Source organism: Trachemys scripta, chromosome 10 (assembly GCF_013100865.1).
Source record: "Trachemys scripta elegans isolate TJP31775 chromosome 10, CAS_Tse_1.0, whole genome shotgun sequence".
Taxonomy (NCBI): Eukaryota; Metazoa; Chordata; order Testudines; family Emydidae; genus Trachemys; species Trachemys scripta.
The window spans coordinates 30,590,332-30,616,712 of record NC_048307.1 but is presented as its reverse complement, the minus strand read 5'-3'; the positions used below and the strand labels follow the sequence as shown (position 1 = coordinate 30,616,712).

The 26,381-nt window shown below is 51.8% G+C and overlaps 1 protein-coding gene across 2 annotated transcripts; it reads right to left on the bottom strand.

Annotated features, from left to right (window-relative positions):
- Positions 1 to 621: 621 nt before the first annotated feature.
- RHOT2 (ras homolog family member T2) lies at positions 622 to 26,048 on the bottom strand. Of its 2 annotated transcripts, XM_034784090.1 has the most exons (19): positions 25,940 to 26,048; positions 19,991 to 20,049; positions 18,337 to 18,418; positions 18,104 to 18,147; positions 16,145 to 16,198; positions 15,357 to 15,409; positions 14,529 to 14,637; positions 13,975 to 14,076; positions 12,867 to 12,965; positions 12,047 to 12,155; positions 11,505 to 11,625; positions 8,983 to 9,067; positions 7,215 to 7,360; positions 7,006 to 7,106; positions 6,770 to 6,900; positions 5,968 to 6,048; positions 5,259 to 5,381; positions 4,745 to 4,947; positions 622 to 2,448 (listed from the first exon to the last, which is right to left on the bottom strand). In XM_034784090.1, exons 1-19 carry the CDS (start codon positions 25,974 to 25,976, stop codon positions 2,331 to 2,333), a joined length of 1,857 nt encoding a protein of 618 aa, XP_034639981.1. In that variant the 5' UTR covers positions 25,977 to 26,048; the 3' UTR covers positions 622 to 2,330. The 2 variants fall into 2 exon arrangements, with proteins under 2 accessions (XP_034639981.1, XP_034639982.1); XM_034784091.1 differs by lacking the exons at positions 18,337 to 18,418; positions 25,940 to 26,048.
- Between the last annotated feature and the right edge of the window lie 333 nt (positions 26,049 to 26,381).

The following is a 26,381-nucleotide window of genomic DNA, read 5'->3' as shown; positions in this document are numbered from 1 at the left end:
TAGGAAGGAACAATCAGTTTCACACATACAGAATGGGAAGAGACTGTCTAGGAAGGAGTACAGCAAAAAGAGATCTAGGGGTTATAGTGGACCACAAGCTAAATATGAGTCAACAGTGTGACGCTGTTGCAAAAAAAGCAAACCATGATTCTGGGATGTATTAACAGGTGTGTTGTGAGCAAGACACGAGAAGTCATTCTTCTGCTTTACTCTGCGCTGGTTAGGCCTCAACTGGAGTATTGTGTCCAGTTCTGGGCACCGCATTTCAAGAAAGATGTGGAGAAATTGGAGAGGGTCCAAAGAGCAGAGCAGCAAGAATGAATAAAGGTGTTGAGAACATGACCTATGAAGGAAGGCTGAAATAATTGGGTTTGTTTAGTTTGAAAAAGAGAAGACTGAGAGGGGACTTGATAGCAGTTTTCAGGTATCTAAAAGGGTGTCATAAGGAGGAGGGAGGAAACTTGTTCACCTTAGCCTCTAAGGATAGAACAAGAAGCAATGGGCTTAAACTGCCGCAAGGGAGGTCTAGGTTGGACATTAGGAAAAAGTTTCTAACTGTCAGGGTGGTTAAACACTGGAATAAATTGCCTAGGGAGGTTGTGGAATCTCCATCTCTGGAGATATTTAAGAGTAGGTTAGATAAATGTCTATCAGGGATGGTCTAGACAGTATTTGGTCCTGCCATGAGGGCAGGGGACTGGACTCTATGACCTCTCGAGGTCCCTTCCAGTCCTAGAATCTATGATGCCTATTAATACTGGTGACCCAAGCAGGATGGGGTAGGCAAAGGGAAAACAGCCTTGTGAAGGGCGGGATGGGACAAGCTGGCAAAGGATCTGCCAGGCAGCAATCCCCCATACCTGTGCATGGTGGGACTGGCTGGAATAGGAGCTGCTAAGAAGCTTGGCTGAGCTGGCAGGCAGTGAACACCTGGAAATCATTTTCTAGTGATTGCTTTTGGTTGACACTGGAGTGAGGTCACAATGCAGGGTCTTTTATGGGGACACAGGTCGGTTAGACCCAAATGGAATTTAAAAAAAACATCTGATAAAGCCTACTATTAAAAAGTCATTTCATGACATTGAACTTAAAAGTCACAGAAAACAGGAGGGCAGGTTCCAATCCAAACCCCTCTACCCCTGCAGTGTTTGCAACCCCAAAGCGGCAGCCTTGAGCTAGTGCAGGAAAGCCAGAAAGGGAAAGTAACGAAGCAATTTCCATTGCCCAAAGCCAAGGGAAGTAGTAGATTAAGTTTTCAAAGGCTCCCTTTTACTAATCTAAGGGGGTTGTTGGTGACCATTGTAAAGGCTTCTGATATGAACTTAGACCCGATGGCATCCCTGGACATGTGGAAAGGGCTGAAGGGTCCCTGGAACACCTTGTAAGCGACAATGCTTCCAGAAGTGGAGCTCTGCTAAACTCCGGCAGCTTGGAGAGTCACAATGCCCCTAAGGTAAGGACGTATTCAAGGCAACTGCCCACAATAGGGTTTGGCCAGCAGTCAACACAAGGATATGCCAATAAATACCAGGAGACATTAGATGGCAAGGAGCACAACGGGTGAATCCCCCTCCGTGCAGCACCTTTGACAATACATTCTCTAGGTAGCCTCGGCTTCCTAAATCCCAGTTTGTCCGTTGTTTCCTGATAGACCTTGTGCTAGAAGGACAGGACAGCGAGCCCGCTGCAGAGCTCCACCCCAGAGGAGAGAAAGCACAACTCTGGTGCTTGCAGAGTCCCTGCAGGCTCCAGGAAGTCCCCGAGAATCACACTGTGATATAAAATGATATCTTCCCTGGGAATACAAGACTGGACAGGCGTGATTGCTGCCATCCCCGGTCTGAAAGATATGTACAGCTTTCCCAGAGCGCGTCGTTTGTTTCAAGTCTGAGCTGGTCTTAAAAACAATATTAAAAGAGACAAAGGTGACCCCCTCAAAGCTCCAGGGAGACTGGACTCCAGGTTCTGCAGATGCCCAGATCTGGCAAGGGGAGACCATGACATTCCCACGGCAGAGTGGACTGAGGGTAACGTTGAGCAATGGGGCGTTCGGAGTCAAACCCCTAGTGATGGGTACATTGCAAGTGTAGAGGAGAACAACGTTCTTGGCCATGCTGGTTGGTGTCATTAGGTCTGGAGGATCCTGTTTGTGGGTCTGCTTTGCTGGTGCTGAAATCAGGTTTGGGGGAGGAAGGAATTTCCTCCCAGGGGTCCAGGGACAGCCAGTTTGATCCCGCCTACCTGGGTGCATGGTAGTAGGAGAAGGAAGCTGGTGTCTGTCTTAGGTAAGCATTGGGAGGGGGAGGAGGGAAGGTCAGTTCTCTTCTTTCTTATTTGCTCTTTGCCAGCGCTTTGTAAAGTGCAAATCCTACCACAGCAGCGATACTGGCACCCAAGGCTACCCTGAGCCAGAAGGAAGCAGCTCCCAGCTCGGTGTCGTTCAGATGACTGCAAAGAAACAGACAAGAAGCCGTTCAGTGAACTGCACAGACAAGGTCCTACAACCACACAGACACTAGAGAAACGTCAGCCCAAGAGGACAGGATGCACTTGGCCTTGCGGTAGAGTCCTATGGCCAGCCCTCGGCTTCCAGAGCAGTCGTGCTGGAATAAGCGCTCTGCACCGGCATGACCCAGAGGATGATGGAGCTAGCCTCACCCCTTGAGTAGAGCAGAGAACTGAAAAGCAGAAGCACAATGGGGGTGGGGAGGGGAGGACAATTTGGTAGCTCATCAGAGCAGATTACAATAGAATAAAGCCATTCCTTTGCTTTTCTGAGTGTATTTATGAACGGGTGGGATGGATACAGGCTTTACCAACATGCTTTTTTCTTAGCAAGGGTATAAATAGCACAACATCATTGAAGTAACTGGCACGAATCAGGAGTTACACCTCTTCCTTTCTAGGCCAAGCTGCATTTACACCTTTCAACGCTGAGACCAAAATACATCAAACCCACCACGGGCTGCTGAGAAGTGGCAGTTACTGGAAAGCCCTAGAGAACAGCGTTTCTCAAACTGGGGGTCCCAACCCAAAAGACAATTGTAGGGGGATTGTGAAATCACAAAAAATATTACCATCATCTTTAGATCCTTTGCATTTCATTACAGTGTTTAGTTAACCCTTAGCATAGGGTTACCATATATTCGGATTTTCCCAGGCATGACCTCTTTTTTGTCCAAAGGGTGGCATGTTATAATACTGCCACCCTTACTTCTGCACTGCTGCTCCCGGACGGAGCGTGGCAGCTGCTGTACCTGCCCTCCCCGTGGCCTCTATTTGGGAACTTGAAATATGGTAAGCCGATGGGTACAGTAATTTGCTAACACTTTTTTGGGCAGGAGGGGGGGATCCTCACAGCCTAAAATATTTTCAAAGGGGGGACCCCCTGCCCTGGAGGATCAAGGCCACTAGTCGCCCACAGGACAGGTCGGTGGAGCCTGCCCACCTAGAGTGCATTATGGTGCAGTTGCGAGGATGTTAAGCAGACAGGACCAAGCCTCCCCATGCAAGTCAGCTGCCTTAGCAAGCCTGCATTATACAATTCTATAGACTCCAGGCACATCCCCAAGGAGGAGAGAAAAATCCATTATTCATACACTGCTGAATCAAAGAACAGCCAATCCCAGGGCCTCCATTACGCATGTTATTTATTTATACTGAAGTTCCTAGATATATTAGGAATATTTAAATTTTAACATGGTAGAGAAAAAAGCATCAGTGCTAAAAGAAAAAATGTTTACTGAATGGAGACCAACGAAAAAAATCTCGTATCTGCTTATCGTTCTTCTAGAATTAACAATCTAATTTACTCCCAGTAGGAGTTTACTCCCTGCGTCTAACCAGACAGGCCAGTTTCACTGTCCAGCTCCACTCTACTAAAACAATGCTCTGACTGCAGGCAATGGTCTATCCGGGAACTTTTCTAGTCACTTTCTTTTGCCAAACCTAAATATTGAGCCTTAATCTGCTTGACTGGGCGACTCATTTCTACACCAGAAAGCAACTCTGTACAAACGGCCTCATGGGGCTCCAGTTTACCGATCTCGGTACAAATCTGATCAGTTTAGGGGGAAAATACAAGAGCAATGCCAGAGCTGCAAGCTCAGCGCCTGGGACAGGAAATTCCCGCTAGGCTCTTTCCAACTCACGCATCAGCAATGAAGATCCTGCAACGGGAACGTAGTTGACGGTGCAGGGGCTGGAGCAGGATCCAGCTCTCTCCCCCACAGCTGAGCTGGCTGTGCCGGGCTACACACTTCTTTCAGTTTACAAGGAGGCCACACCTGATGCCCACACATGGCAGGCCAGTGGAAGCGAAGGTGCTGTTTTTACAGACGCCCTCTGCAGACCCTACTCACACTAAGGAGAGGAAGACTGGTCCTGTGGCTAAGGCAGATCTGGGCTCTTTTCCTGGCTCTGCCACTGACTTCCTGTAAGTGCTATCAGGCATGTCGTGCTATGCCTCAGTAAGATGGGGACAGTGATGCCTCCCTACCTCCCAGGAAGATACATTTAGGAATGTGTGAGGCGCTCAGATCTGACAGCAATAAGCCATAAAATAAAAATAAACTGATGTATTTAAAGTGCTTTTTGGCTTAAAAGGGATCCCGTTCATCACCATCTAAGTGCCATAACATGGGCCTTGGCTGATAACATTTGCAGGCTGTGTTAACATGCACCCCTCAGTCCCACATGCATTCTGCCTGCCCACGCTCTCTCTCGGTTCCGAACGAGTACTAACGGGAAGGCGGCTGCCGTGGCCAGTTTGGTATAGATGGTGGTGCTGGGCAGGCCGGGGCTGTTGCAGGTGAAGTAGAACGGTGGCGGCAGGCGATGCTTGTAGCAGAACTCAGCAGGCGAGAGTCCATGCTGCTGAGTCACTTCTGGCAGGTCTGACTTGGAGGCGACGAAGATGCAGGGAATTTGTCCATCCATGTAGTGTTGCTGTGTAGGAGACACAAAGGTCCCGACAGGGAGATAAAGCGAAGTGGTCATCACCCACTAAATGTCGAGGGGAAAGGGAGCAGGGGTGGAGGGAAGATCACCTTGCAGGACAGCAAGTGAGTTCTGGTGTGAGGGGGCTCAACTGCAGGATCCCTGGCAGCACGAGTAGTGCTTTGCTGTCACGATGCCAGCACTGACAGATGGGACAGCGCAAGCAGGGATCCTCAGTACGGCACGGCCTGCCCCTCCCAGGACGCAGATTTCCTTCCCAGGGACTGGGGCTGCTGCTCAGGGGAGGACGTGATGCTTACCTTATAAATACAGGCGCAATAGTTGAAAGATTTGGGATCATTCACGTTGTACATTAAGCAGGCGACATCGCATGCCGCGTCCGACGACTTCATGAACTCCGTGTCCACATCAATCTCATACAACTGGAGCAGAGGAAAGAAAAGGGAAGTGGCCCAAGAGAAGATAGCCAAGAGCACACGAAGCCAGGAGATCACACAGCGGCTGGAGACTGTGGCACTTCTCCTGCCAACGCACAGATCATGCCAACCCCAGGCTGTCACAGGAACAGCATGTCAGGGCAGCTGCAGAAGCAGAAGCCCCATACGCTGCTGTGATCTAGCTGCTATAGCAGAGGGCTGGGAGTCAGGACTGCAGCGACCTGCTCTATGACCCGTGATGAGTCACTAACCTCTCCATGCCTCTTTGTAGGTGGTGCATATGCCACACCTCTAGAGAGCACCCAAAAGTGGTTGCCTAGCAGAGATAGATCTTTAACTACTGGACAAACCAAACAGCACTGGAAACCATGAGGATACTTCAGAATGGCCTCTTCAGACTGGGGGTTGCATATTGGAGAGGTCTTAAATGCCGCTTGCATCCTCCTCTTGACCATTTCCATTGAGACATCTCTAAGATCCCCATGAAGGCTTTCTGCTCTCTCCGCATGGCCAAGGAAGCGGCTAGTCCATCCTCAAGAGCTGCCCCAGTCTCCTGCTCCACGGGACTTACTATTAAATACTTTTCCTGGCCACTGACTTGGACAGTGTTGATTGCATAGAAGGACAGCTCTCCCGGGGACTCCCTGTGTGCCTGCAAGGAAGGGGACAACAGCAGTACAGCCATGAGGAAGAGAGAATGTTTACCATGGATTGGGGTCTGTGAACATTGTCCCAAGAGTCCCCAAGCGCTACAGCGACCTGTTATTGGAAGCAAAATTATTACAGGGGAGCGGGTCCAGCCCTCCCTGTGCTTCTGGCACATGCACAAAGCCATTCACAGCAAGCTGCCCTCTGAACCAGAGAGGACACAAACTTATTGAGTAAGCAGCTATGAAGACTAGATGCTTCCTCATCCATTCATCCCAGGGAACAGGCGATTCCCCCACAACCCCAGGGCAGAGAGTGGCTTGCTAGTGCAGGAAGCAGTGTGAGGAAGGAGTTTGTTGCTCTGCTCCAGGAAATGAAGGAAAACTTAGGATGGATATCAGGAAAAAACAGAGAGATCTACCAGATCTTCCACCCACAAGAACTGGTGGGAGCCTCACTGTTTGGGACATTCAAACTAGTCGGAATAAAGCATGAGGGAATGTGCTGTAGGGAACAATCCTGCACTGGCCAGAGGGATGAAGTAGATGAATTAATGGGTCTCCTTGCTGATACTCCAGGCATTGGGCTCCCAGCCCCTAGTCAGTACATGCGCAGGACTACTTTACATATGCACAGCGACATAGGAGGAGTTTGAAGCCCTCATCTTTTCAAGCTTCCAGGTGAGAGACAAGGGGTTTTGGGGGGAGGAAAGCATGCATACTCACAGCCAGGTTCCGCCCAAGGAAGGCCTGCAGGAACGCAGACTTGCCAGTGCCCCTGGGGCCAATCACTTTACAGAGGAAGACGTTCCTCTGGGTCTGACCCTTCTCCAGGTCGATTCTCTTCTCCCGGGTAACTGGAGTAGGGGATGCAGAGAGCCCAGTGTTAGCACTAGGAGGGTGGGCACCAAGAGTCCAAGGATAGCAGAGGCAATGCTGGAGACACTGGAGGGATGACGTACCTGTGATGGCCTGTGTCTGAGAGTTGTGCTCAGAGAAGATGGGGTAGCCCAAGTAACCCAGGTACTCTAAGCAGTGATGGACATCCAGATAGGATACCAGCCTGGGGGATCCAAGCAAAGAGAACACTGCCAGTTACAGAGAACCCTGATGGAGCCAGGGATGTGCTAAGTGAACTGGAGTAAGGGGGATGGAGAGGGACTGCGCTTACGTCCATTGGCAGAGGAATCCATGCAGTGAAAGCAGGCCTTTATCAGTGGTGCATACCGTGTTGTAGAGTTCAGGTCCCCAGGGCACATAGGGGAAGACGTTGAAGAAGCTCTGTAGTTCTACAGGTGAGAGGGCTCCATCTCCATCCTGGGAACACAAAGGGAGAGTTGATGCTTGAAGCGGGAGCCACCTGGAGACCCAGAGCATTATGGATACACTCTTGTGCACAGCTCTATATGCACACATGCTGGCTAATAAGGCCTAAGTGATGTATTTATCTGGGCCCAGACAGAGCCCCATATACTCTGTGTTTCTGTGACTGCACATCTTGGTGAAGAAATCACTTGCTGCTGCAGAATTTTGCTCCGGATAAGCTTTTATTGAAAAAAATATTTCTAATCCTCCTAGCTGCAGAGACACCCTCCACAATGTGAGCCACCTGTAAAACAATGCAATGTTGTCTTCCTGAGTCTGCAGAAATTCTGAATGAGTCTGAAACTGACATCTATCCAGTGTGAAACTGACATCATTCTTCACGGGACTGCTAACCCTGAAGCCTAGAGATGGTAACTTCATGTCAACAGCTGTTTCACTGCTGATCATTTTAGCAGAAACACCCAGCCCATGTGCTTACCCTACAATCCCCAACTTCCTTCCACACTTTCTCAGGGGCCAAAAGCTCTAACTGCCCATCACTCAGCTACCAGCTTTGCCCCAGACAGCTTCTATGATGCAGTAATACGTCGGGAATGGAAAATGCAGGAGCAGTGTAACATGGAATTTAATAACCAAATAATGGGGCAATGAGCGATCGGGCTGTTTGCCTTCGGACTGAACTCAAGAAACCTCCTTTTTAAAATATGTAAAGGAAGCTGCCACAGAGTTATCAGTTTGCCACACTGGAGTGCTGCAGAATTGAGGCTTGGCCTGCCTCAGAGCACACAGGGGCTTGTGTGTTTTTGCAGCGCACACCACTGCGGAACCGGAGCATCATGCCCCAGATGGGTAAGCTGCACAGAGCTGGCACGCTCTTCTCTCATTCTTCAAAGAGCCAGAAAAGAGCAAAAACTGCTTTCTTCCTTCTCCCCTCTTTGGGCCTTGTGCTCTCCCTGATGGCTGTCTGGTGTGTGGTCATTTATAATTGTTCCACTGCTGTGGGCCAGCTGCCAAGGTGGCTCTGTCACCAATTCCTAGTAGCCTCCCCTTTGTTACTAAGAACTCCACTGTTTGAGGGTGGGCGCTATCATAGGTTATGGTTATGCAGAGAGAGGCAGTCTCCATGACAGCCCAGCCCCAGCCGCAGGGAGCTTATCAAGACCCAGACTTTAATGGCTACCCACTGAGCATCCAGTCAAGTTTAGAGTGATCAGAGCACGGGAACTGTGTGCTCTCAACAAGCTGTGTTGGTCAGACAGCTGGCACCCATGGTCTGCACCAGCTGGAGTTTCCAGAGTCTGGTTTAACTCCTAGCTACAATGCGTTGCAAAATAGCCTTTGTATCCAGAGGTCACATGCATGTGACGAAGATGCTTTCTCTGTGTGAAAGAGGACGGCCCTGGGCTGCCTTACCCCAATCCCCCCTAGGAAGGAGAATGCAAGGACAACAGAATAAGCAGATGGGACTGTGTGCAGAGCAGCTACAAAGATGCACCTGTGAGCAAGAGTGCAGGGGCAGCTAAGCATGTCTGCGAGACTGCGAGGGTACTCACAGGGGGACCGGACAGCCTGACAGCCACCTGCCTCCCCACTCCCTGCCAAGCCCAGCTCACCTTGTCGTGCTTCTCAAACATCCGCTGCAGAAACTGGTATCCAAAGTGATTGAGCTCCGTGGAGCAGCCCTGGGGCACGCGGAACCTGCAGGGAGGGAGAGAGAACAAGTCAGTGCAACCCGTCAACCAGGCACTCAGGGACATACTAACTCCCACACCGGGGACGTCCACTCAGACCTCTCTTCATTGAGCCTGGTGACTAGCACAGGAATCACTCTGGCTGCTCCACGCCACCCAACAGCACAAAACAATTCCACGAGAAAGGAGGATCTGGCCCATGGTCTGGCTCCTCTGAATGGAGCCTATTGCAGTAGTTCTCACTGACTGCATGTGCCCTCAGAGTCAAACAGGCCAACCACCTGCACACAGCTCCAATGGACCCGGGTCAGTGGTGTCACAAACACCCGTAACAGGGGAGGCCAGAGTGCAGGCCCTGGTGCCCTACAATGGTTTTAAGAGACTACAGCTCCCAGCTGACTATACCTCATCTTGATCCCAGTGGCCTGGCTGCAACCTGCTCCATTTCAAAGCAACTGGGCGCAGTCCGTGAGCAAGGTGCTAATGCAGCTCTCAACTGGTGATGTTTGGGTGCCTCTGATTTACAGGAATACATGGTTCTTCCCTGGGCCTGGGATGCTTATCTAAGTGGGGGGGTAACACTGCCGCAGCCCCTCCTGTGTTGATTTTGCTCTGCCATGAGCTCCAAGTGCAGTATTCAGCAAGAGACAGAGTGGCCGTGACAGAATACACCCATCTTCACACCCTATACGCTAGTGCAATAAGTTTTGTACAAGGCATGTCTTGTGAGGTACCATTTGAAAACTCAGTTTGCTGGTTAATATCATCCCGTTAATAGAAGTGTGGCAACACTATGTGACCTTACAAGAGTTCCCCGTATGAAGTTATCAACATGTTCCAAACCCCACAGCCCCACCCAAACTGAGGCTGGCAAACAGGTCTGTCCTCAACAAAGGAATGTGTGCTCCGCTTCATTTGCATTTAAGCAGGAAACAGTCATCACACAGGAAGGAAAACAAACAAGCAGTTCCAACAGGTGAGAAAAAGCCAGCGAGGAACATCCTTCCACACAGACAGTCTCTTGGTGCCCAGCTGGAAATGTTTTTCAAGAGAGGGACTGAAACTAGAGAAAGGAGGGACAAACACCCCCAAGGGACCCTCCTCTTTCTCCCTGCACCTGGAGCGACAAAGGAAGCATTCGTTGGACTTTGGGGGACGGGTCCCGACCTACAGGGGTTGGTCAGTAAGACTGAAGAGGGCATGTGGTGAGAAACTTTGCTTGAATCTGGTATCATCTGTTAAGTCAGGTATTAAGAAATGTCTTATCTTGATTTTTCTTGTAACCATTTCTGACTTTTACGCCTCATTACTTGTACTCACTTAAATCTCTCTCTGTAGTTAATAAACTTGATTTACTGTTTTATCTAATCCAGTGTGTTTAAACTGACGTGTCTGCATCACTATTTGAGATAATCTGCTGGCATATTATACCCTTTAAGGAACAACGGACTAAAATATTGTGTACTGCCCAGGAGAGGGCTGTACATACGTTTCCTGGAGAAATCTGGGACTGGGGGTGTGCTGGGGTCACCCTGCAATATAACCAAGGCTGTGAGAGCCAGAGTGTCACTCACATGTGGCTGAAGCTACACAGAGAGACTCAGGGCATGGCTTGCATGCTGGAGGCTGTTTGACAGCAGCCCAGTTGGGAGCTGCTTCAGCAAACCATTGTAAGGCACCAAAGGTTGCAGGGCAGGGGTGACAAGCCCCCACTAGCCTGAATTGTACCCCGATATGTCACAATGGTGCTTTCGTCACAGGAGCTCCCCTTCCAATGGTGAGAGCCCTATTCTACCCCCACGAGCCCTGCTGCTTTGGCGATAGGATTCTCTAGCTCACAGTACAAACCCTTTTGTTAGTCTGGGGGCGTGACAGGAATCAGAGAAGAGAAGGCAGCTGCAAAATCCCAGCTGAACCCTGAGCTGACAGCTTACTGCTCCAAACAGCTTTGCCGAGAGAGAACAGACTTCAAAAGCCCCGTAATGATTTCACTGGAAACTCACAGTCACGGCCGCATTTGCTCCCTTCTATGGGCACCAGTGGAATCAACAGCGTCACTGGGGTTAGTGGTCTGTCCACACCCACATCCTGACTTCCCAGACAGGCCAGTGCAGGGGCAATGAGTGTGACTGCCCTTGCCAGAGAACTGGACTGGGTGCTGTGCACTGTTGTCAGGTTGGATTCTAGCTCCTGCCTTGCCAGGCCACTGGGGCAGGAAGCGATGCAGACCCACTGGGAGTAAAGGAGAACTCGCTGCTCAGAGACCATGTATGGTTGGAGAAGGTCAGTTAGGATGGAAGAGAGACCCCGAGCCTCCTCAGAAAGGAATATGGTGGCTGAAAAGGAAGGCTCATCGAGATGTCTCAGAGCCATCTCCCTAGGGGACCCCATCCCCAGCCTGCCAACCCCTCCCCAGCATCGGAGAGGATGAGCCCTGTACGCACAGCGGGTAGAGATAGTCGTCCGTCAGCTCCAGCTCATCAGCGTAGCCGAAGCGGCGCAGGATGGTCCAAGTGGTCTCGTGCCGCCCCCTCTGGATGAAGAGGGTGTTGAGGAAGAGGAAGCCTGTGAGCGGAGAGGGAGGCAGGGTCTCAGCGCATGGCACACACCATGCAGACCGCGCTATGGTGCAATGGAGCGGCAAGCTCCGCTCAGCCCAGCCAGCAAGGTGCTTCAGCACAAAGTCAGAACAGGACGCTCCCTAAGGAAACCCTCCTTCCTTGGGGAAAGCTGGGCCCTGAACCAGGCGGCTCTGGGGCTCTACACCAAGCACCAGCTCATCCGAGAAGATGCCCAATGAGCTTTTTCATTATGGTGTGTGGGGCGGGGTACAAAGCCATGGCCCATGCTCCATGTTCCTGAAGATCTATGGTCTTTCTTTCTCTGCCCAGCCCAACGCTTGTCTCCCAGGTGCCAGAGGGGAGAGTGGCCGGGCACGGAGCAAGGAGACAGTGACACCAACACAAAAGCTGCCCACTTCAGTTACCGTTTAACGTTAGGCCATTGTCCTGCACCCCATCCGTGGTGTTCTTCCACACAACTGTCTTCACGTCTTCCAGGGCCTGGGGCGCCAGGGGATTCCCGAAGCAGGATTTCTATCTCCGAGAGACACAAGGGCAAGGTCAGGAAAGCCCCTTGCCAGCAGACAGACTCCCTGTCTCTTTCCAGCTCTCCGGAAGGGAGGAAAGGAATTATAACCCACTCCAGAGCCCTCCCACCGCACCCTTAATTACTCCATTTCCCTATTTCAGCTAGAAGGCTGCTTCCCAAGAGCTGCCGAACTCTTGCTATACCAGTACCTATGCACACCCTGGGACGCCAAGCAAACCTGCCACTGAATCACAGGAAGACAAACTCCACTCACCTCATGGGTTGCCAGCTCTGCCTTACTCCTGCCACATGAGTCCCTACTCCTCAGCTGGCCAATGCAGCAGAACTCCTTGTTACTCTCTAGGGGTATCCTGCTTCACACATCACAGAGCAATCCCTTCCACTGCTCTGCTCGGCCCTGCTCAGAGTGTGTGGGCATGAAACCCTTCTCTAGACAGACGAGCAGATACACAGATCTCTGTGTACCAGAACACTAGCTGCTGGCATTCCCCTTTGGCATCAAGGACCAGGAATCCAAACAGGGCTCAATGTGCCATGCAAGGGACTCTCTCTTTCCCTTGGAGTTAGAAGAAAGAGGGGCTTTCCAGAGAACAGGCAGGAGGGGATGTGTGCAGCTGCTGTAGCAGTGGTCATGGTGATATCACAGTCCAGGGACAGGGGACCCTCTGGAAAGCCAAGCGCTAAGCAGTCCGTACCTGGAAGTAGTTGAGCTCATCGTCACTTAGGATCTGGTTGTTATCCTGGTCTGAGATGTTGAAAATCCGTGTAAGAGCTCGTGCACACGTCGGTCGCAGCTGTGGGTATAATGAGTCATAGTGAAAAGCACATGAAGAGGCTGTCTTCTGCTCAGTGCTCCCTCCCACAAACCCACCTTCAAAGGCTTCCTGTACTGGCTCAGGGCAATGGTCCACCTAGACCAGTACCCTGGCTCTGACAATGGCCATTATGAGCTGCTGCTGCAGAGGTAGGGATAAGTTGTGAACAATCCTCAGCCCACATGGGAATTTTCTTCCTAACCCGTCAGTCAGAGGCTGCTTGTGCCCTGAAGTATGAAGGCATGCCTCCCTTCTGTGTGACCCCTAACATAACCGTGGATGATCTTGTTATCCATATAAAAGTCCAGTCCTTTTCAGAGTCCTTCTATGCTCATGGCCTCAATGACATACAGTGGCAAAGTGTTCCACTGGCTAGCCATATGTTGCACAAAAAAGTATTGCCTTTTCTAAATGGTAAAGACTATTTGCCAACTTTCAGTGGCACTGGACATCCCCTTGTTCTTGTACCATTGGAACCAGGTGGACATAGGGGCAAACCAGTCATTATTCTGGATACCTCCATCAATCCCCTCACTAAACAGTCCCAGGCTTCACACACTCTTCCCCGGGGAAGCCTTCTCAGGGCTCCGAATCACTGTCTCCCGGTGGGGCTGGTGATCCATCTATTGTATCAGAGCAGCATGGCATGATGTGCGCGAGAGGCACTTCTGGGTGAGAGACTCCCAGGGTGCGCTTCAGCTCCCGTAGAACAGCTGCCCTGGCACCCCATGAACTGCACCTGCGGAGGGGTGCAGCGCGCACACAGCGAGTTCAGTCGCAGAGGGGGGATGCTTAATGGGCTAACTCTGCTGAGAGGAGGGGGCCTGTCGACTGGCAGAGGACAAGGAGAATCAGGCAGCAGTTAAGAACAATCATGCCTGAGGATTGAGGGTGTTCAGGGAGAATCTGGAAGGTTTCTAGGAAGCACGTGGATGTCTGGAAGGGAGAAGAACAAGGCTGACTGGGGTTCAGGGATGGCTTCGATTACCTGTTTCTCCTCTGGATCGTACAAGGGGGCTGTCGGGTGCAGAACTGCTTTCTGGGCATAGTAGAACAATTCAGAGATATTCTTTAAGTTCTTGGCCGAACACTAGTGCAACGACAGAGAAAGGGACCGTGAGTGGGCAAGGCCTGGGGCCAGACGGAAGATGGAGCTGAGGGCACAAGAGAGATGTGAGCCTCAGCTCCAGATAGGTATTAGATCAAGGCATGGACTGAAGTCAGTGACAGTTACTAGGAAACAAACCAAAAAGGGAAATTCCTCATTTACATGTTGGTTTCACTTGGCCCATTTCATGCTCCCAGAAGCCAATGAGAATTCTGTCAGGTTCCCCTCCGGGCCCAGGAGACTGGGATCCCTGCCAGGGCTGGGCTGGGGCTCTTTCAAGGATCAGCGTTGAAAAGGCAGATCCAAATCAGGGTGGAGATTGTTCCTCCTAGTCACTGTAGTGACAGCCCATGAAACCGGGGACAAGGCCTCTTGTTAGTAATTAACATTAGACATTCAAGGGACGGACAAAGTACAGTGCACTGATTTCCCACCTCCACGCAAGTCTCTATCTCAGAAAACTGGTTCATGATGGGCAGGATGATCTCCATGGAGCTCCCAGACTGTAGGTCAGACTTGTTTCCCACTAGGATGATCGGGATTCTAGGAGGGAGAAGAGATGAAGTGTCATGGAGAGGAAAGACAGAGGTCAACGCCTGACGCTGTCTCCCTATCACACAATTCCCATCTGGGCTCTCATATTGCACATGTGCTCTTAGGGCAGCTGGTCAGAAGAGCACTCAGAGGAACAGAACTGCCAGCCCCCTGACTGTTCCTCCACCTCCAGCTGCTGGAACCAGGCATTGGATCAGCCAGAACAAGCCAGGCTGGTTGGTCCTGCTGATGTTTTCACCAGACTACTGGGCACATGAGTCGACCTTATGTCCAAGCAACCCACGATTAGCTTAGGTCTCTGCGGTCCTGCGCTGACTCAGCAACTCACTTGCTCCCCTACATCAGGAGGCATCTCACCAGCAGATCCTCTCGCCTCGGTGGCAGCGAGACCCTGAGAGGAGGAAAAGCCTCCAGATTCTCCCCACCTCTATCACTCGTGGGGCCCAAGAGCTGGACAACTGCCCCCTAATACTGTGTACTGCCGTTCGCAGGAAGCTCCCAGGCAGTGCCAAGCTATTTTCCCTGCAGGATTCCCCAGTTCCCAAGTCCCTGTCAAATAGCCAGCAATCCTCAGGCTGTGCTCAAGTGCTTGTGTGCACAGCCAACACACGGAGCTATATGGGAGCAGGACCCAGAGCCGGTCCATTGCGCCACTGGCACGCCCTCTTCCCTCCCAGACTCCAGAAAAGCTGCGTTTGGAACAGTACCTGGAACCCTTTTCAACTCCCCCGTTCACCAAGGGAATCCACTTTGTCCGAATCTGAAAGGCAAACCAGGAGAAAGCCCTGTTAGAACAGACTGGCCACTGCTGTGAGTGACAGAGAAGGTGGGGATGTGGCTTGTGTACTAATTAAAAGCCAGCAGGGAGCTGAGGCAATACAACCACCTCATCATCACAGCCCATCTGCTCCACTGTAACCCCACAGATAAGCAGAATGCATGTGACAATAAACAGGCTGCAGGCTGCAGCCCAGAGGGGTCAAGGCCAATTCCTGGGGTGGTGGGCTGGCAGTGATCCAGTCTGGGGTGCACCTGGAGTGGGCAGGAATTGCTCTGTCTCTGATGTGATGGAGTCCCATCGCGTCTGAAGAAATCCCCAGCACTCCATGCCCTGAATCACTTTAAGAACTGCCTGTGGCTGCTAATGACGAGGTGCTAAGTGATGGCTCTGAGCAAAAGTGGGCTGGCTAATGACCAACTCTTGGCAGTACATTCCCTTTGCATACAGAGCTGGGGAGATGGGGCTGGGCTGGCATGTTTTGGAGACTACAACCAGCTAGTGGCTTCAGCAAGAAGCAAGAGCAATCAAATTACCCCAGGAAGCCCAGACTGCGGCTGAGAAGCATGTAGTCCTCCATGGAGAACATGGAACAGGGCAGTGTTTGGGGCATGGTCTGTGGCAGATCCCTGGGGGGCAGGGAGAGGCAGTAGAGCAGAGCGAGGCCAGACATGACACTGTGGGTCAGAAGCCCACAAGCCTGGATCAGCCCATTACCTTCTCAATTGTGGCCTCCACGGTGACATCGTACACCACACAGACCACGTTGGCCTGCAGAGAGAACAGCAGGATGAGCCGTGGGTAACACTCCAGAAAGCCCATCGCTCAGGCATGGCAGAGGCTGTTCTTCCCGACAGCCAGCGTGTGCCGCAGACCATGCTCCTCTCCCGGTGTGGAGAGGGCAGGGCCCGGCCCAGGCATGGTACAGCTCTATCACCAAGCAGACAGGCCTCCCACAAACAACAAGGCAGGCTCGCCACTGCCCTGGACTTTGTACCAACGCCCGCCCCTCCCTGCACCCCCCCCCCCCACAAACCACGCCTATACCAAGACAGGCTGCCCCGCAGGCTGTTTGCAAGCTCTTGAGAAGCCAGATGATCTTAACTGAACAGATGCTTTCTGTAATTCCAGCTGCCAAAACCCACCCTCGGCACCAGGCCGGAGCTCCGATTTCATTACGGGTTGATCTTCAGTGACCCAGCTGCTGCTGAAAGGCACAGCCCAGCAGCCTGACACTGTGTCACTCACAGTCCAGCCCAGCGAGTGGCCCTGGCAGCTTCCCCCACCCCCACCCTCATAATGGGACTCAACTCCGCTCCGGAGGCGGGAGAGGAGATCAGCTGCAGTGCTGAGTAGCAGTACGAATCTCTCAGCTAGCCCTCTCTGCTCAGACTGCCAAGCCAGCCTGCTAACACCAATAGTGAGGGTGGATTTTACAACGTGGAAACTTGCTCCCTGGGAGCTTCGGTGAGACCCTGATCCACAGCCTAGCAAATAGCTGCAGCTGGCACTGCCTTGCTTGCTGCCAGCGTGGGCTGGCTCTGAACTGGGGAGAGACTCCATACCCCAGCATCAAGCCCCTAAGCAGACAGTGTCCTGATGTTGGATTTCTAAGCATGAAGAAATCCCTCCCCTCCATTCTCTGTCTTCATTGAGCATCAATTTCTTCCTAGGACAGATGGGTACTATCAAGTGTCCATACCCACCCCGGCATGACCAACCAGGGATCTTGGCAGCCCTGCTCTGGCTCAGCAGAGGGTTAGCCTTGGAGCTGCCACTGTTAGGTGCTGGATTGTAGGATCACAGAGATAGCCAGCACCTTCCCCACCTGGGGAAGAACCCCTAACCCTGACTACCACCATGTGCTACACCCCACACAGCTCCCAGCCACTACACCAAGCCCCGATCAGCTTTTCTATCTGCTTGTTATGCTTTGCGTGGGTCCCTGCCCTTCCCCTCCAATCCCACCACAACCCCGCCCTTCAGATGGCACCAGTGTGAGTGCTTTTAAATGAGCAGATGGGCAGACCACTGCCCCTTTCGGGAGAGAGTTTATTGCTAATCCCAGAAAGACGCAAGGGTTTAGGCAGGGTTTAATGTAACCACTTTAAGCCTCTTGTATACACTCTTGCTCTGGAGGGGTGGAGGGAGCAGGTTCACACAGCCACTCCAGCCTAGTTCCTTCCTCATGGGATCTCCGGGCTGGAGAGGGCAGAAGGCTGAGCTCAAATAAGGATTTGAAAAGACGTCCAGTTTTATTAGCCATAACAACGGGACTTCCCCCTCCTGCCCTCACTCAATCTGCCAGACCTGCCAAGAACTGCTAACAGCTGGGTCCTGTCCACTCTTCTGGGGATCAGCACAGATTGCTCACCAGAAGGTTGCTCTGATGATCAAACCATGCCGTCTTGCCCAGGCCCACAATGCCCAGTCTTCTGCCTCTCCTGAGAACCCCCCTGGGCAATCACTTCAGAAAGCAAGAGCTCTGACCTTGAGCTAGCTCAGTGAGAAGAGGGAAGAGGTTATGCAAACTGTTAACAAAACTGACAACACGACTCTTGAGATGGCCTATCGCAGAGCTCGGCGAAGCTGATGGGCAGGCTGCAGAGACGAAGAATCAGATACCCTGACTTGCCATCTCAAACCCAGCTGCCCCAGCCGCCTGTCCTCACTCACCTTGGTGATCTCCTCCTGCAGCTCATCCTCCGTTTGCTCTGATTCTGAAAGGGAAAAAGGCAGAGTCACCCGGCTGCCGCGACCTGTTTCACAACAGTCCACGTGAACTGGCAGCATGGCACAGCTGGGAAGGGGCTTGTGCACAGTGTGGGGTACTCAGCTTGGGTTCTGGTGAGGACGGAAGGAGTAGGAAGAGCCAGAGGTGGAGCAGTGCAGGTGCAATGGGGCCCTACCTGAGTAGTCCACAATGTGGGTGGGGACTTTCTCAGGTGTGACGTCGGCTGGGATTGTGATCTCCTCTGCACGAGGGGGCACCTTCAAAACAAACAGACACGGTCAGCGGGGCAGCGTGAGGAGGAGCAAGCCCCAGGGCACAGCATGTGAGGGAGAGGGAGGTAACAGGCAGGTCTATGCTGAATACAACATAGAGGAGACACACAACACTTCTGTCACCTTAAAGACCCAAAAGAGGAGGGGTCAGGGACTACATGAGCTTTTGAGGCTCAGCACTATCCTCTCTGAGGCCACAGCACATGCCTCAAAACAGCCACCGCTCAGGAGTGGGAGACACGGGATCAGCCTTGCTCTCCTCCAGGAGGTGCTCCCACCAGGGCAGATCTGGGTCAGGGGGAAGCTAGCCCAGGAGTGAATGGACATGGCGAGTGGGCGTTACTTCCCAGCCCGTTGATTAGCTAGCAGAAGGAGTAATGCCTGACTTCTTACTCAGGGCTACTCCAGCATTCACATCTGAGCCCAAGTTCTGCTGTGGATCCAGGGCAGGGGCCAGTCGATGCTCTGGCACAACTCCTATTGGCCTGCACTGTGCACCTCACTGGCTCTGCATTAAGATAATCTCCCGCCTTGGTGGTGTACCGTGGCGGGAGAGGCTGAAACGGCACTACACTCAATGCCCCGGGGAGCACCAGACAGGGCGATTCTACCTTCTCTTGCCCATGAGAAGAGGGGACGTGGAAGGGCAAAGCTCCCCCTTCCTGGCCTGCAGATAAGCTCCTAAGCACTTCCATCGCCCCTTAAACCTTACACAAACATTGACCTGAAGCACTGACCTTCCAGCAGCCTGGGAAGAGCATTAAGCCGATTAGCTGGGCTTTGCTGTGGAAACGGGACAGGCATTTAGATCTATCCCACCAAGCCGAGCCTCACGCTGCAGCAGTGCAAGTGTCACCGAGGGTCAGCAAGGGGCTCAGGAACTTAGACCATCTGCTCCCCCATTTGGGCTAATTATGTTTTCCCTTTCTAAAGCAGCCCATGCCCTGGAGCTGGGAGGAGCTCTACAGTGCATGAAGGCAGGCTGGCTACTCTGTATTTCACACAGATGGCTGCAGCTTGGGGCTCTCTGCATGTACACAGAAGAGCAGAGAACACAGTGTGACCACTTCAAGGGACTTTCCCAGCTGGACCAGGGACAGCAGCCTGAACTGCCTTGCTAGAGAGAACACATTGCGGCTAGGAGGGACAGGGACCCTGCTTTGGGCTGACTAGGGAAGCATCTTCTAGTGGCCAATGCATGGACCAGAGCAGACAGCTGTTCAGGCGGGCTGCTCATTCCTAAGGCCCAACAGCAGCAGGCTACAGAGAAAGGCCCAGGCACCCTAGAGCACAAGGGCAGGCTGTTCTCCAAAGCAGGACTGCGGTAAGAAAACCAAGTGGAGAAGCCTGCCTCTCAGACTCAGTCACACCCCCAGAAAGGCAGTAAAGATTTTGCTGCTCCAGGCTCATTCTGCCTGGACAGTAGAGATGAGCCTATTAATGCTGGTCTCACATCTAGAGGCTCTGCTGGCCTCTGCCCCATGACAGACAGACAGACATTCGCCCTCCCAGGATGCATTAAAAACACACAGGAAAGGTAAACCGCCCCTCGCTCACCTCCTCAGGGAACTCCTCGCCCACCAGAGCCATAATCAGCGATGTCTTCCCCACCCGGGCTGCGAGAGAAAGAAAGGCAGGAGGTTCAGGCTGGACCTTTGGGAATGGAGGTGGCAGAGCCATCAGATGCTAGGGGCTGAAATCTATCCAGGTGACAAAGCAGAGGGGTGTGGGGTTAGGGCAAAGAGATGAAGGCAAATTCATTCCAAGCCCAGAGGCTAAAGCAGGGGTCCGCAACCTTTCAGAAGTGGTGCGCCGAGTCTTCATTTATTCACTCTGATTTAAGGTTTCGCGTTCCAGTAATACATTTTAATGTTTTTAGATGGTCTCTTTCTATAAGTCTATAATATATAACTAAACTATTGTTGTATGTAAAGTAAATAAGGTTTTTAAAACGTTTAAGAAGCTTCACTTCTTCATTGGTCCTGCTTTGAGCAGGGGGTTGGACTAGATAACCTCCTGAGGTCCCTTCCAACCCTGATATTCTATGATTCTATGATTTAAAATTAAATTAAAATGCAGAGCCCCCCGGACCGGTGGCCAGGACCCAGGCAGTCTAAGTGCCACTGAAAATCAGCTCGCGTGCCGCCTTTGGCATGCGTGCCATAGGCTGCCTACCCCTGGGCTAAAGGGTGAAATTTCCTACAACCACTGAAGGTCACAGGCTCCCTTCAACATTCACACCCACCCTTAACCCTGAAGTCCCAACTGTTTTGTGAAGCAGAGAGGGGAACCAGTGCCACATTACCACCAGAGCCCCCCACCAATAAATACCATCATTTCCTATCAGTAAACGGTTCAGAAGCTAACCTCGCTTTCACACACTCCTAACTTCCCAGAGCATTTGCTCTTTGGGGTGCAATTTTCTCTGCTCAAGCTCAGCCTACAGGGGGACCTGTTTGGAAAGCCTGAGGAAAATCCCACCAGCTATTTTTTGAGTTCTGAGAGCATGACAAAGATAGTTCCTTAATCATCATCATGTTCCTATTACGCCTCTGGCATTTAGGGCAGCGACAACGCTCCTCCCCTCCTCTCAGTTTCTGGCAAGTCTTTCAATGGTTCCCCAGCTGTGCCCCAGGTTTTTCAGCTCGGCTTCCACAGCTCTTCGCCATGTTGTTTTTGGGCAGCCTAATTTTTTCTTGCCTTCAGGTGTCCATCTTATTGCCACTCTGGTGATGGAATCAGTTTCCATTTGAAGCACGTGACTGATCAATCTTCAATGCCTCCTGGCAATGATGGTGCTCAGATCCTTGGCTGCACTGTGTCAATAGATCTTGGTTTAAGATTGTTCTGGGCCAAAAGATACGGAGGATTTTTCTGAGGTAGGTTGTATGGACAGTTTGGACACGTCATACTTTCTCATTCTCCATCATTCTGCACTATAAAGTAGTGTTGAAAGTACGCAGCTCTAATTGGTTTTAGTGTTGTATTTTGATGATTTCCAGACTGTATTTAAGCTCCTGAAGGTGTTCCTGGCTTTACTGATTTTGTTCCGGATGTCCTGGCTTGTTCCACCGTCCTGGCTGATGGTGCTGCCCAAGTATGTGAATGTTTCTGCATTGGTGAGGACATAATCCTCTATCCGTACTGGTGATGGTGAGGCAATATTAACGCTCATGATATCTGTCTTATTGCAGCTGATTTTCAATCCAATTTGCTGGCTGAATGCGTTGAGTCGAGTTGTTTTTTCTTGTATATGGTGTTGGGTATGTGATAGGAGAGCGAGATCATGAGAGAAGTCCAGGTCTTCAAGGGATGAAAAGGGTGTCATGCCTCTTGGCATGTCTTCTGTTGTACACCACATTACCCAGTCAATGGCAATGTTGAAGGATTGCAGACATGACACTCCCCTGACGTATTCCCGTTTTGACTTCAAAACTGAGCTCACTGTGATCAACACTGCATATAAGGTTGAAATAGAAGCTTTTGATGACGTTGATTATACGGAAAGGAATTCCATATGCCCGCAGAATGCGCCATAGGCTGGTCCTGTGAATGCTATCAAAAGCCTTCTCAAAGTCTATGAAATGTACGTAGAGTTGCCGTTGCCATTCTAAGCACTGTTCTATTATGTTTCGTAGAGTGAAGATCTGGTCTGTGCATCTAGGCCCTTTCTGAAAATCAACTTGCTCTTTTCTGAGAACGCTATCAACTGCCTCTGATATACACTGGACTATGATCTTACACAATACTTTGCTTGGCACAGATAAAAGTGTGATGCCAGTTATTACAATCACTGAGAATTCCTTTCTTTGGTATCTTCACTATACCACTCATTGGTCCACTCATCTGGCACTTTTTCCCTTTCCCAGACTGATGTAAATAGAGGGGCCAGGATAGATGCTGCTAATGTAGGATTTACCTTGAACAATCTGCATTCAAGTTATCCTTGCCAGGAGCTTTCCCATTTTTTAAGGATTTGATGGCTTGAATGATCTCTTCCTTAGCTGGGGTGTCTGGGTTGATATCAAGATCTTCCTCTGCCTCCTGGATATTTGCTTCCTCTTTAGGTGGCTCTCTGTTCAGCAATTCTTTGAAAAGCTCTGTCCAGCGCATTTCTTGTTCTTTTTTGGTTGTTAGTAGGTGGCCTTGTTTGTTCCTGATGAGAATGTTTGTTGGTGTCTGCCGTTTACCACTGATAAGCCGTGTCATTTTGTAGACAGTTCCTAATTCACCACGAGCAGCTGCATCCTCTGCTTGTGTTGTCAGATTATCAATATAATGCTGTTTGTCTGCTCTCACAAGGCGTTTCACTTCCCGGTGAGCCTTGCTATACTGCTCGTGGTATTTGTCCTTTAGCTTCAGGGATTGTGTGTCTAAAACTTTTTTCTTCAGGGCTCGTCTGGTTTCTATGGTATTCCATGTGCTGGGTGTAATCCGTTCCTTCCTTCTCTTCTGCCTGTAGCCTAGACAGGCTTCACGGCTCTGTCTATAAACTGCTGTTACTTTGTCCCACTTCTTGTTGATCTCCTTAATAAGAAGGGGAATTTCTATGGATGGAAAGCACTAGCTGGGAGAGAGCTTTACAAAGGTGGGGGATTACAAATGGGGTCACCAAGAAACAAAGAGGTCAAAGGACTTGCCTGACATTACACAGCACGTTGGGGCGGTCAGGAATCAAACCTAGGTTTCCTGATTGTTAGCTCTGCGCTAACACCACTAGAACGCAATCGCCTCCTGAACAGCTGCACTTTTTAAAAAGAAGCTCCAAATAAATAATAAAAACCGAACCAGAGCGCTGCACCTTGAAAGCTGGCACAGACGCAGCTCTCAGTGAAGAGCTAAGTATGAAAAAAAGGAACGTTATTAATATTTGAAAATGCTGCATGGAGCTGGAACAATGGGAAATGTCTACGTTGTAATTGCACACGTCCCAGCTGAGATGCCTGTGCACACACAGCTGTGGGGGCTGGTCTGCATGGGGAATTTACCAGCATACCTAGAGCGTACGGTTATACTGGTCTAACTTCCCACATGGACACACTTATTCTGAAGAAGACAGTGTCTTTCTCCAGATTAATTTACCTCACTTTCAGAGTGACATAAAATAAACTGGAAAAGCACACTTCCTCTGGAATAAGTGTCCTCATGGGGAGTTAGAGGGATAGAACTACAGCTGACTAGCAGTACAATAATACCAGGAAATGCCCCCATGTAGACAAGCCCTGAGGTGCATCTCTGAAACCAAGGTTAAAAGACATCTCTTGGCTCAAGCCTTCTCCTGGCCTTCACATCCAGCCAGGCCCTTAAAGCCCTCTTGCCTCCCCACACGTAAAGTCGTATTTTTCAAATGAGGGACTTTTGACCATTTTAAGTCTCCTACGTGGTAGGACTCTACATCCCAGAACACGCTGGTTTAAGGGTTATGGGAAATTAATGGGCAAGGATTGAATCCTTCTGTCATTCGTTTCCCTAACCCACTCCCTGGCTGGCACTGGATCCCATGGCTGAAGCCCTAAGCAAGAACCATGCTTGTTAATACTGCCCCAGTGCCTCTAAAGCACATGTACAAGCAGAAGGCTGAGATGCTGCGATTCTTTCTCCTGCTCCCTGCCCCTCTTTCTAATGCCAAAACCCAATGGAACCCCACTGACATACCTTTCAAACAGGGAATGTAAGGTTCTTAAAGTTATGCCCATCCACCACACTTCACACATTAGAGATCTTTCTTTTCTTTGGATCAGTACAACAATAAAAAGGGGGCACCTGTCCAGGGCTCAAGGTGCTGTTGTCCCACATGACAAAAGTAAATACAAGCTGCCCCTTCCTTGTGGGAATCTAACAACTCCATCCAAAGCCACCCTCCACGACACCGCATAAAGAAATGTGCCTTGCAGAGCATGCTCTACCACCAGCCTCCCCTCTTTAAAAGAGTGAGGGATCCCAGCTCAAGCACCTCTGCTGATCACAACTGTGCCACACTTTATAATAGGGAAGGGACACATTCAGTAATCTCAGCGTTAATGGAAAATCCAGTGTGTTAAAAGGAGAAACATGGGCAGATCCCTAGCCAGTGTAAGTCTGTCACACCACTGACTTCAGTGAAATGAGGCCAGTTTACACTAACGCAGGATCTGGTCCCCCAACTTTTCCTGTTACCAAATTTGTACACTGTAAGTGTTTCCCCACTGAATCGGCAATGGAGACCCAGCACAGCAGCAGCCCGCTCCTTAGGGTTGGTCAATGGGACATCCCAGACACCCTGGCAGTCATGGATGGAGCAGGAGGGACTTCGGATGACACTATGTTTCATAACTGGGCCTAATTTACAGAAAATTCTGCTCCTGGCAGGCCGGGCTCCTCTGCCCTAATTCACAAGGCGATGGTAGGTTAATTCCTACCATCTGATTCCTTCCAGATATAGGCCAAAGTGCCTATATTGCAGAATGGTCTAGTGGTTACAACACAGGCCTGGGGGGCAGGAGAGCCAGGCTCCACTCCTGCTCTGGGACTGATGGGCTACATGACCTTGGGTGAGCCTCTCCCCTACCCCTGCCTCAGTTTTCCCAACAGGACATCAGGGATGATGACTCCCACGTCCCACTCTCAGGGGAAGTGTTCATCAGTGTGTGGAGCGTGGTATGGGACAGAAGGGCTTGCTAGCAACAGCCCTGAGCCCAGTCATCCAACTCCCCCCCGCCAACCCACCACCATCACCATCTTCAATTCCAATCTCCTGCCCGGACAGGAAACAGGAGGAGAGAGAGGAGGTTGCCTGCAACCAGTCTAACCTGGAGGGATTTGATCTGCGGAGTGGGGGTATCTGCCCCCATTCCCAGCCTGCCCCGGGGGAGTGGAGGGGGGCTGATCTTTCTGCAGGGGGGTTGTCTGTCCCCATTACCCAGCCTGCCCCGAGGGGGGCAGATCTCTCTGTGGTAGGGGGGTGTCTGTCCCCATTACCCAGGGTGCCCCGGGGGGGCTGATCTCTCTGGGGGGGGGGGGTGTCTGTCCCCATTACCCAGCATTCCCTGGGGGATGGGGGGGCTGATCTCTTTGCAGGAGGAGTGTCTGTCCCCATTAGGGTGATCAGATGTCCCAATTTTATAGGGTCAGTCCCGATTTTGGGGGCTTTTTCTTATATAGGCACGTATTACTCCCACCCCGTCCCGATTTTTCACACTTGCCCTCTGGTCACCCTAGTCCCCATTACCCAGTGTGCCCCGGGGGCGGCTGATCTCTCTGCGGGAGGGTGGGGTGTCTGTCCCCATTACCTAGTGTGCCCCGGGGAGGGGGCTGATCTCTCTGCGGGGGGGGGGGGGGTGTCTGTTCCCATTACCCAGCGTGCCCCGGGGGGGCTGATCTCTCTGCAGGGGGGTCTGTCCCCATTACCCAGGCTGACCCTGCGGGGTGAGCCGAGACCCCTCCCACTCCCCTCAGTTGCCCCCCTTTACCCAGCGTGCCCCGGGATCCGGATCCCGTCCCCCACGGCAGCCAGGGCCCGGCTCTTACCCTCCCCCACCAGGAGGATGCGCACGTCTCGCTTCATCGCCGCTGCCGCCTCTCCCGCGCCGGGGGTGCCAGGCCGCGGCGCTGCCCCCTCCCCCCTCAGCCTGCCGCCCTCCCGAGTCCCGCCCCCACTTCCGGCCTCACCGCAGAGCACGTGGGCCGGGGACGTGGGGCACGAGCGTCGCTCGCCGAACCACTGTGGGGCCCGGGGCCCGCAGCGCCGCCGTGCGGCCAGTCGGGGCACGGCCGCACCTACCCGCCCGGCGCACAGCGAGGGACCGGCGGGGGGAGGCTGCCCCTCCCTCCCGGGCTGGGGAGAGATCGGGGCTTGGCTTATCTAGGACCCGATCCCGGCTTCCACTGAAGTCAGTGGGCGGTGGGAGAAGGGTACCATGGGGCAGGGCGCCCGCTTCTCAGACAGGCTCGGGGTGGGAGGTGGTGACAC

Coding starts and splice junctions, on each gene's coding strand:
- RHOT2 (XM_034784090.1), bottom strand. CDS start 25,976: ATGAAGCGAGACGTGCGCATCCTCCTGGTGGGGGAGG. Junction 18,148..18,336: donor CCACATTGTGGACTACTCAG/GTAGGGCCCCAT, acceptor TTTCCCTTTCAG/AATCAGAGCAAACGGAGGAT. Junction 11,626..12,046: donor CAATGGCCTAACGTTAAACG/GTAACTGAAGTG, acceptor CTCCGCTCACAG/GCTTCCTCTTCCTCAACACC.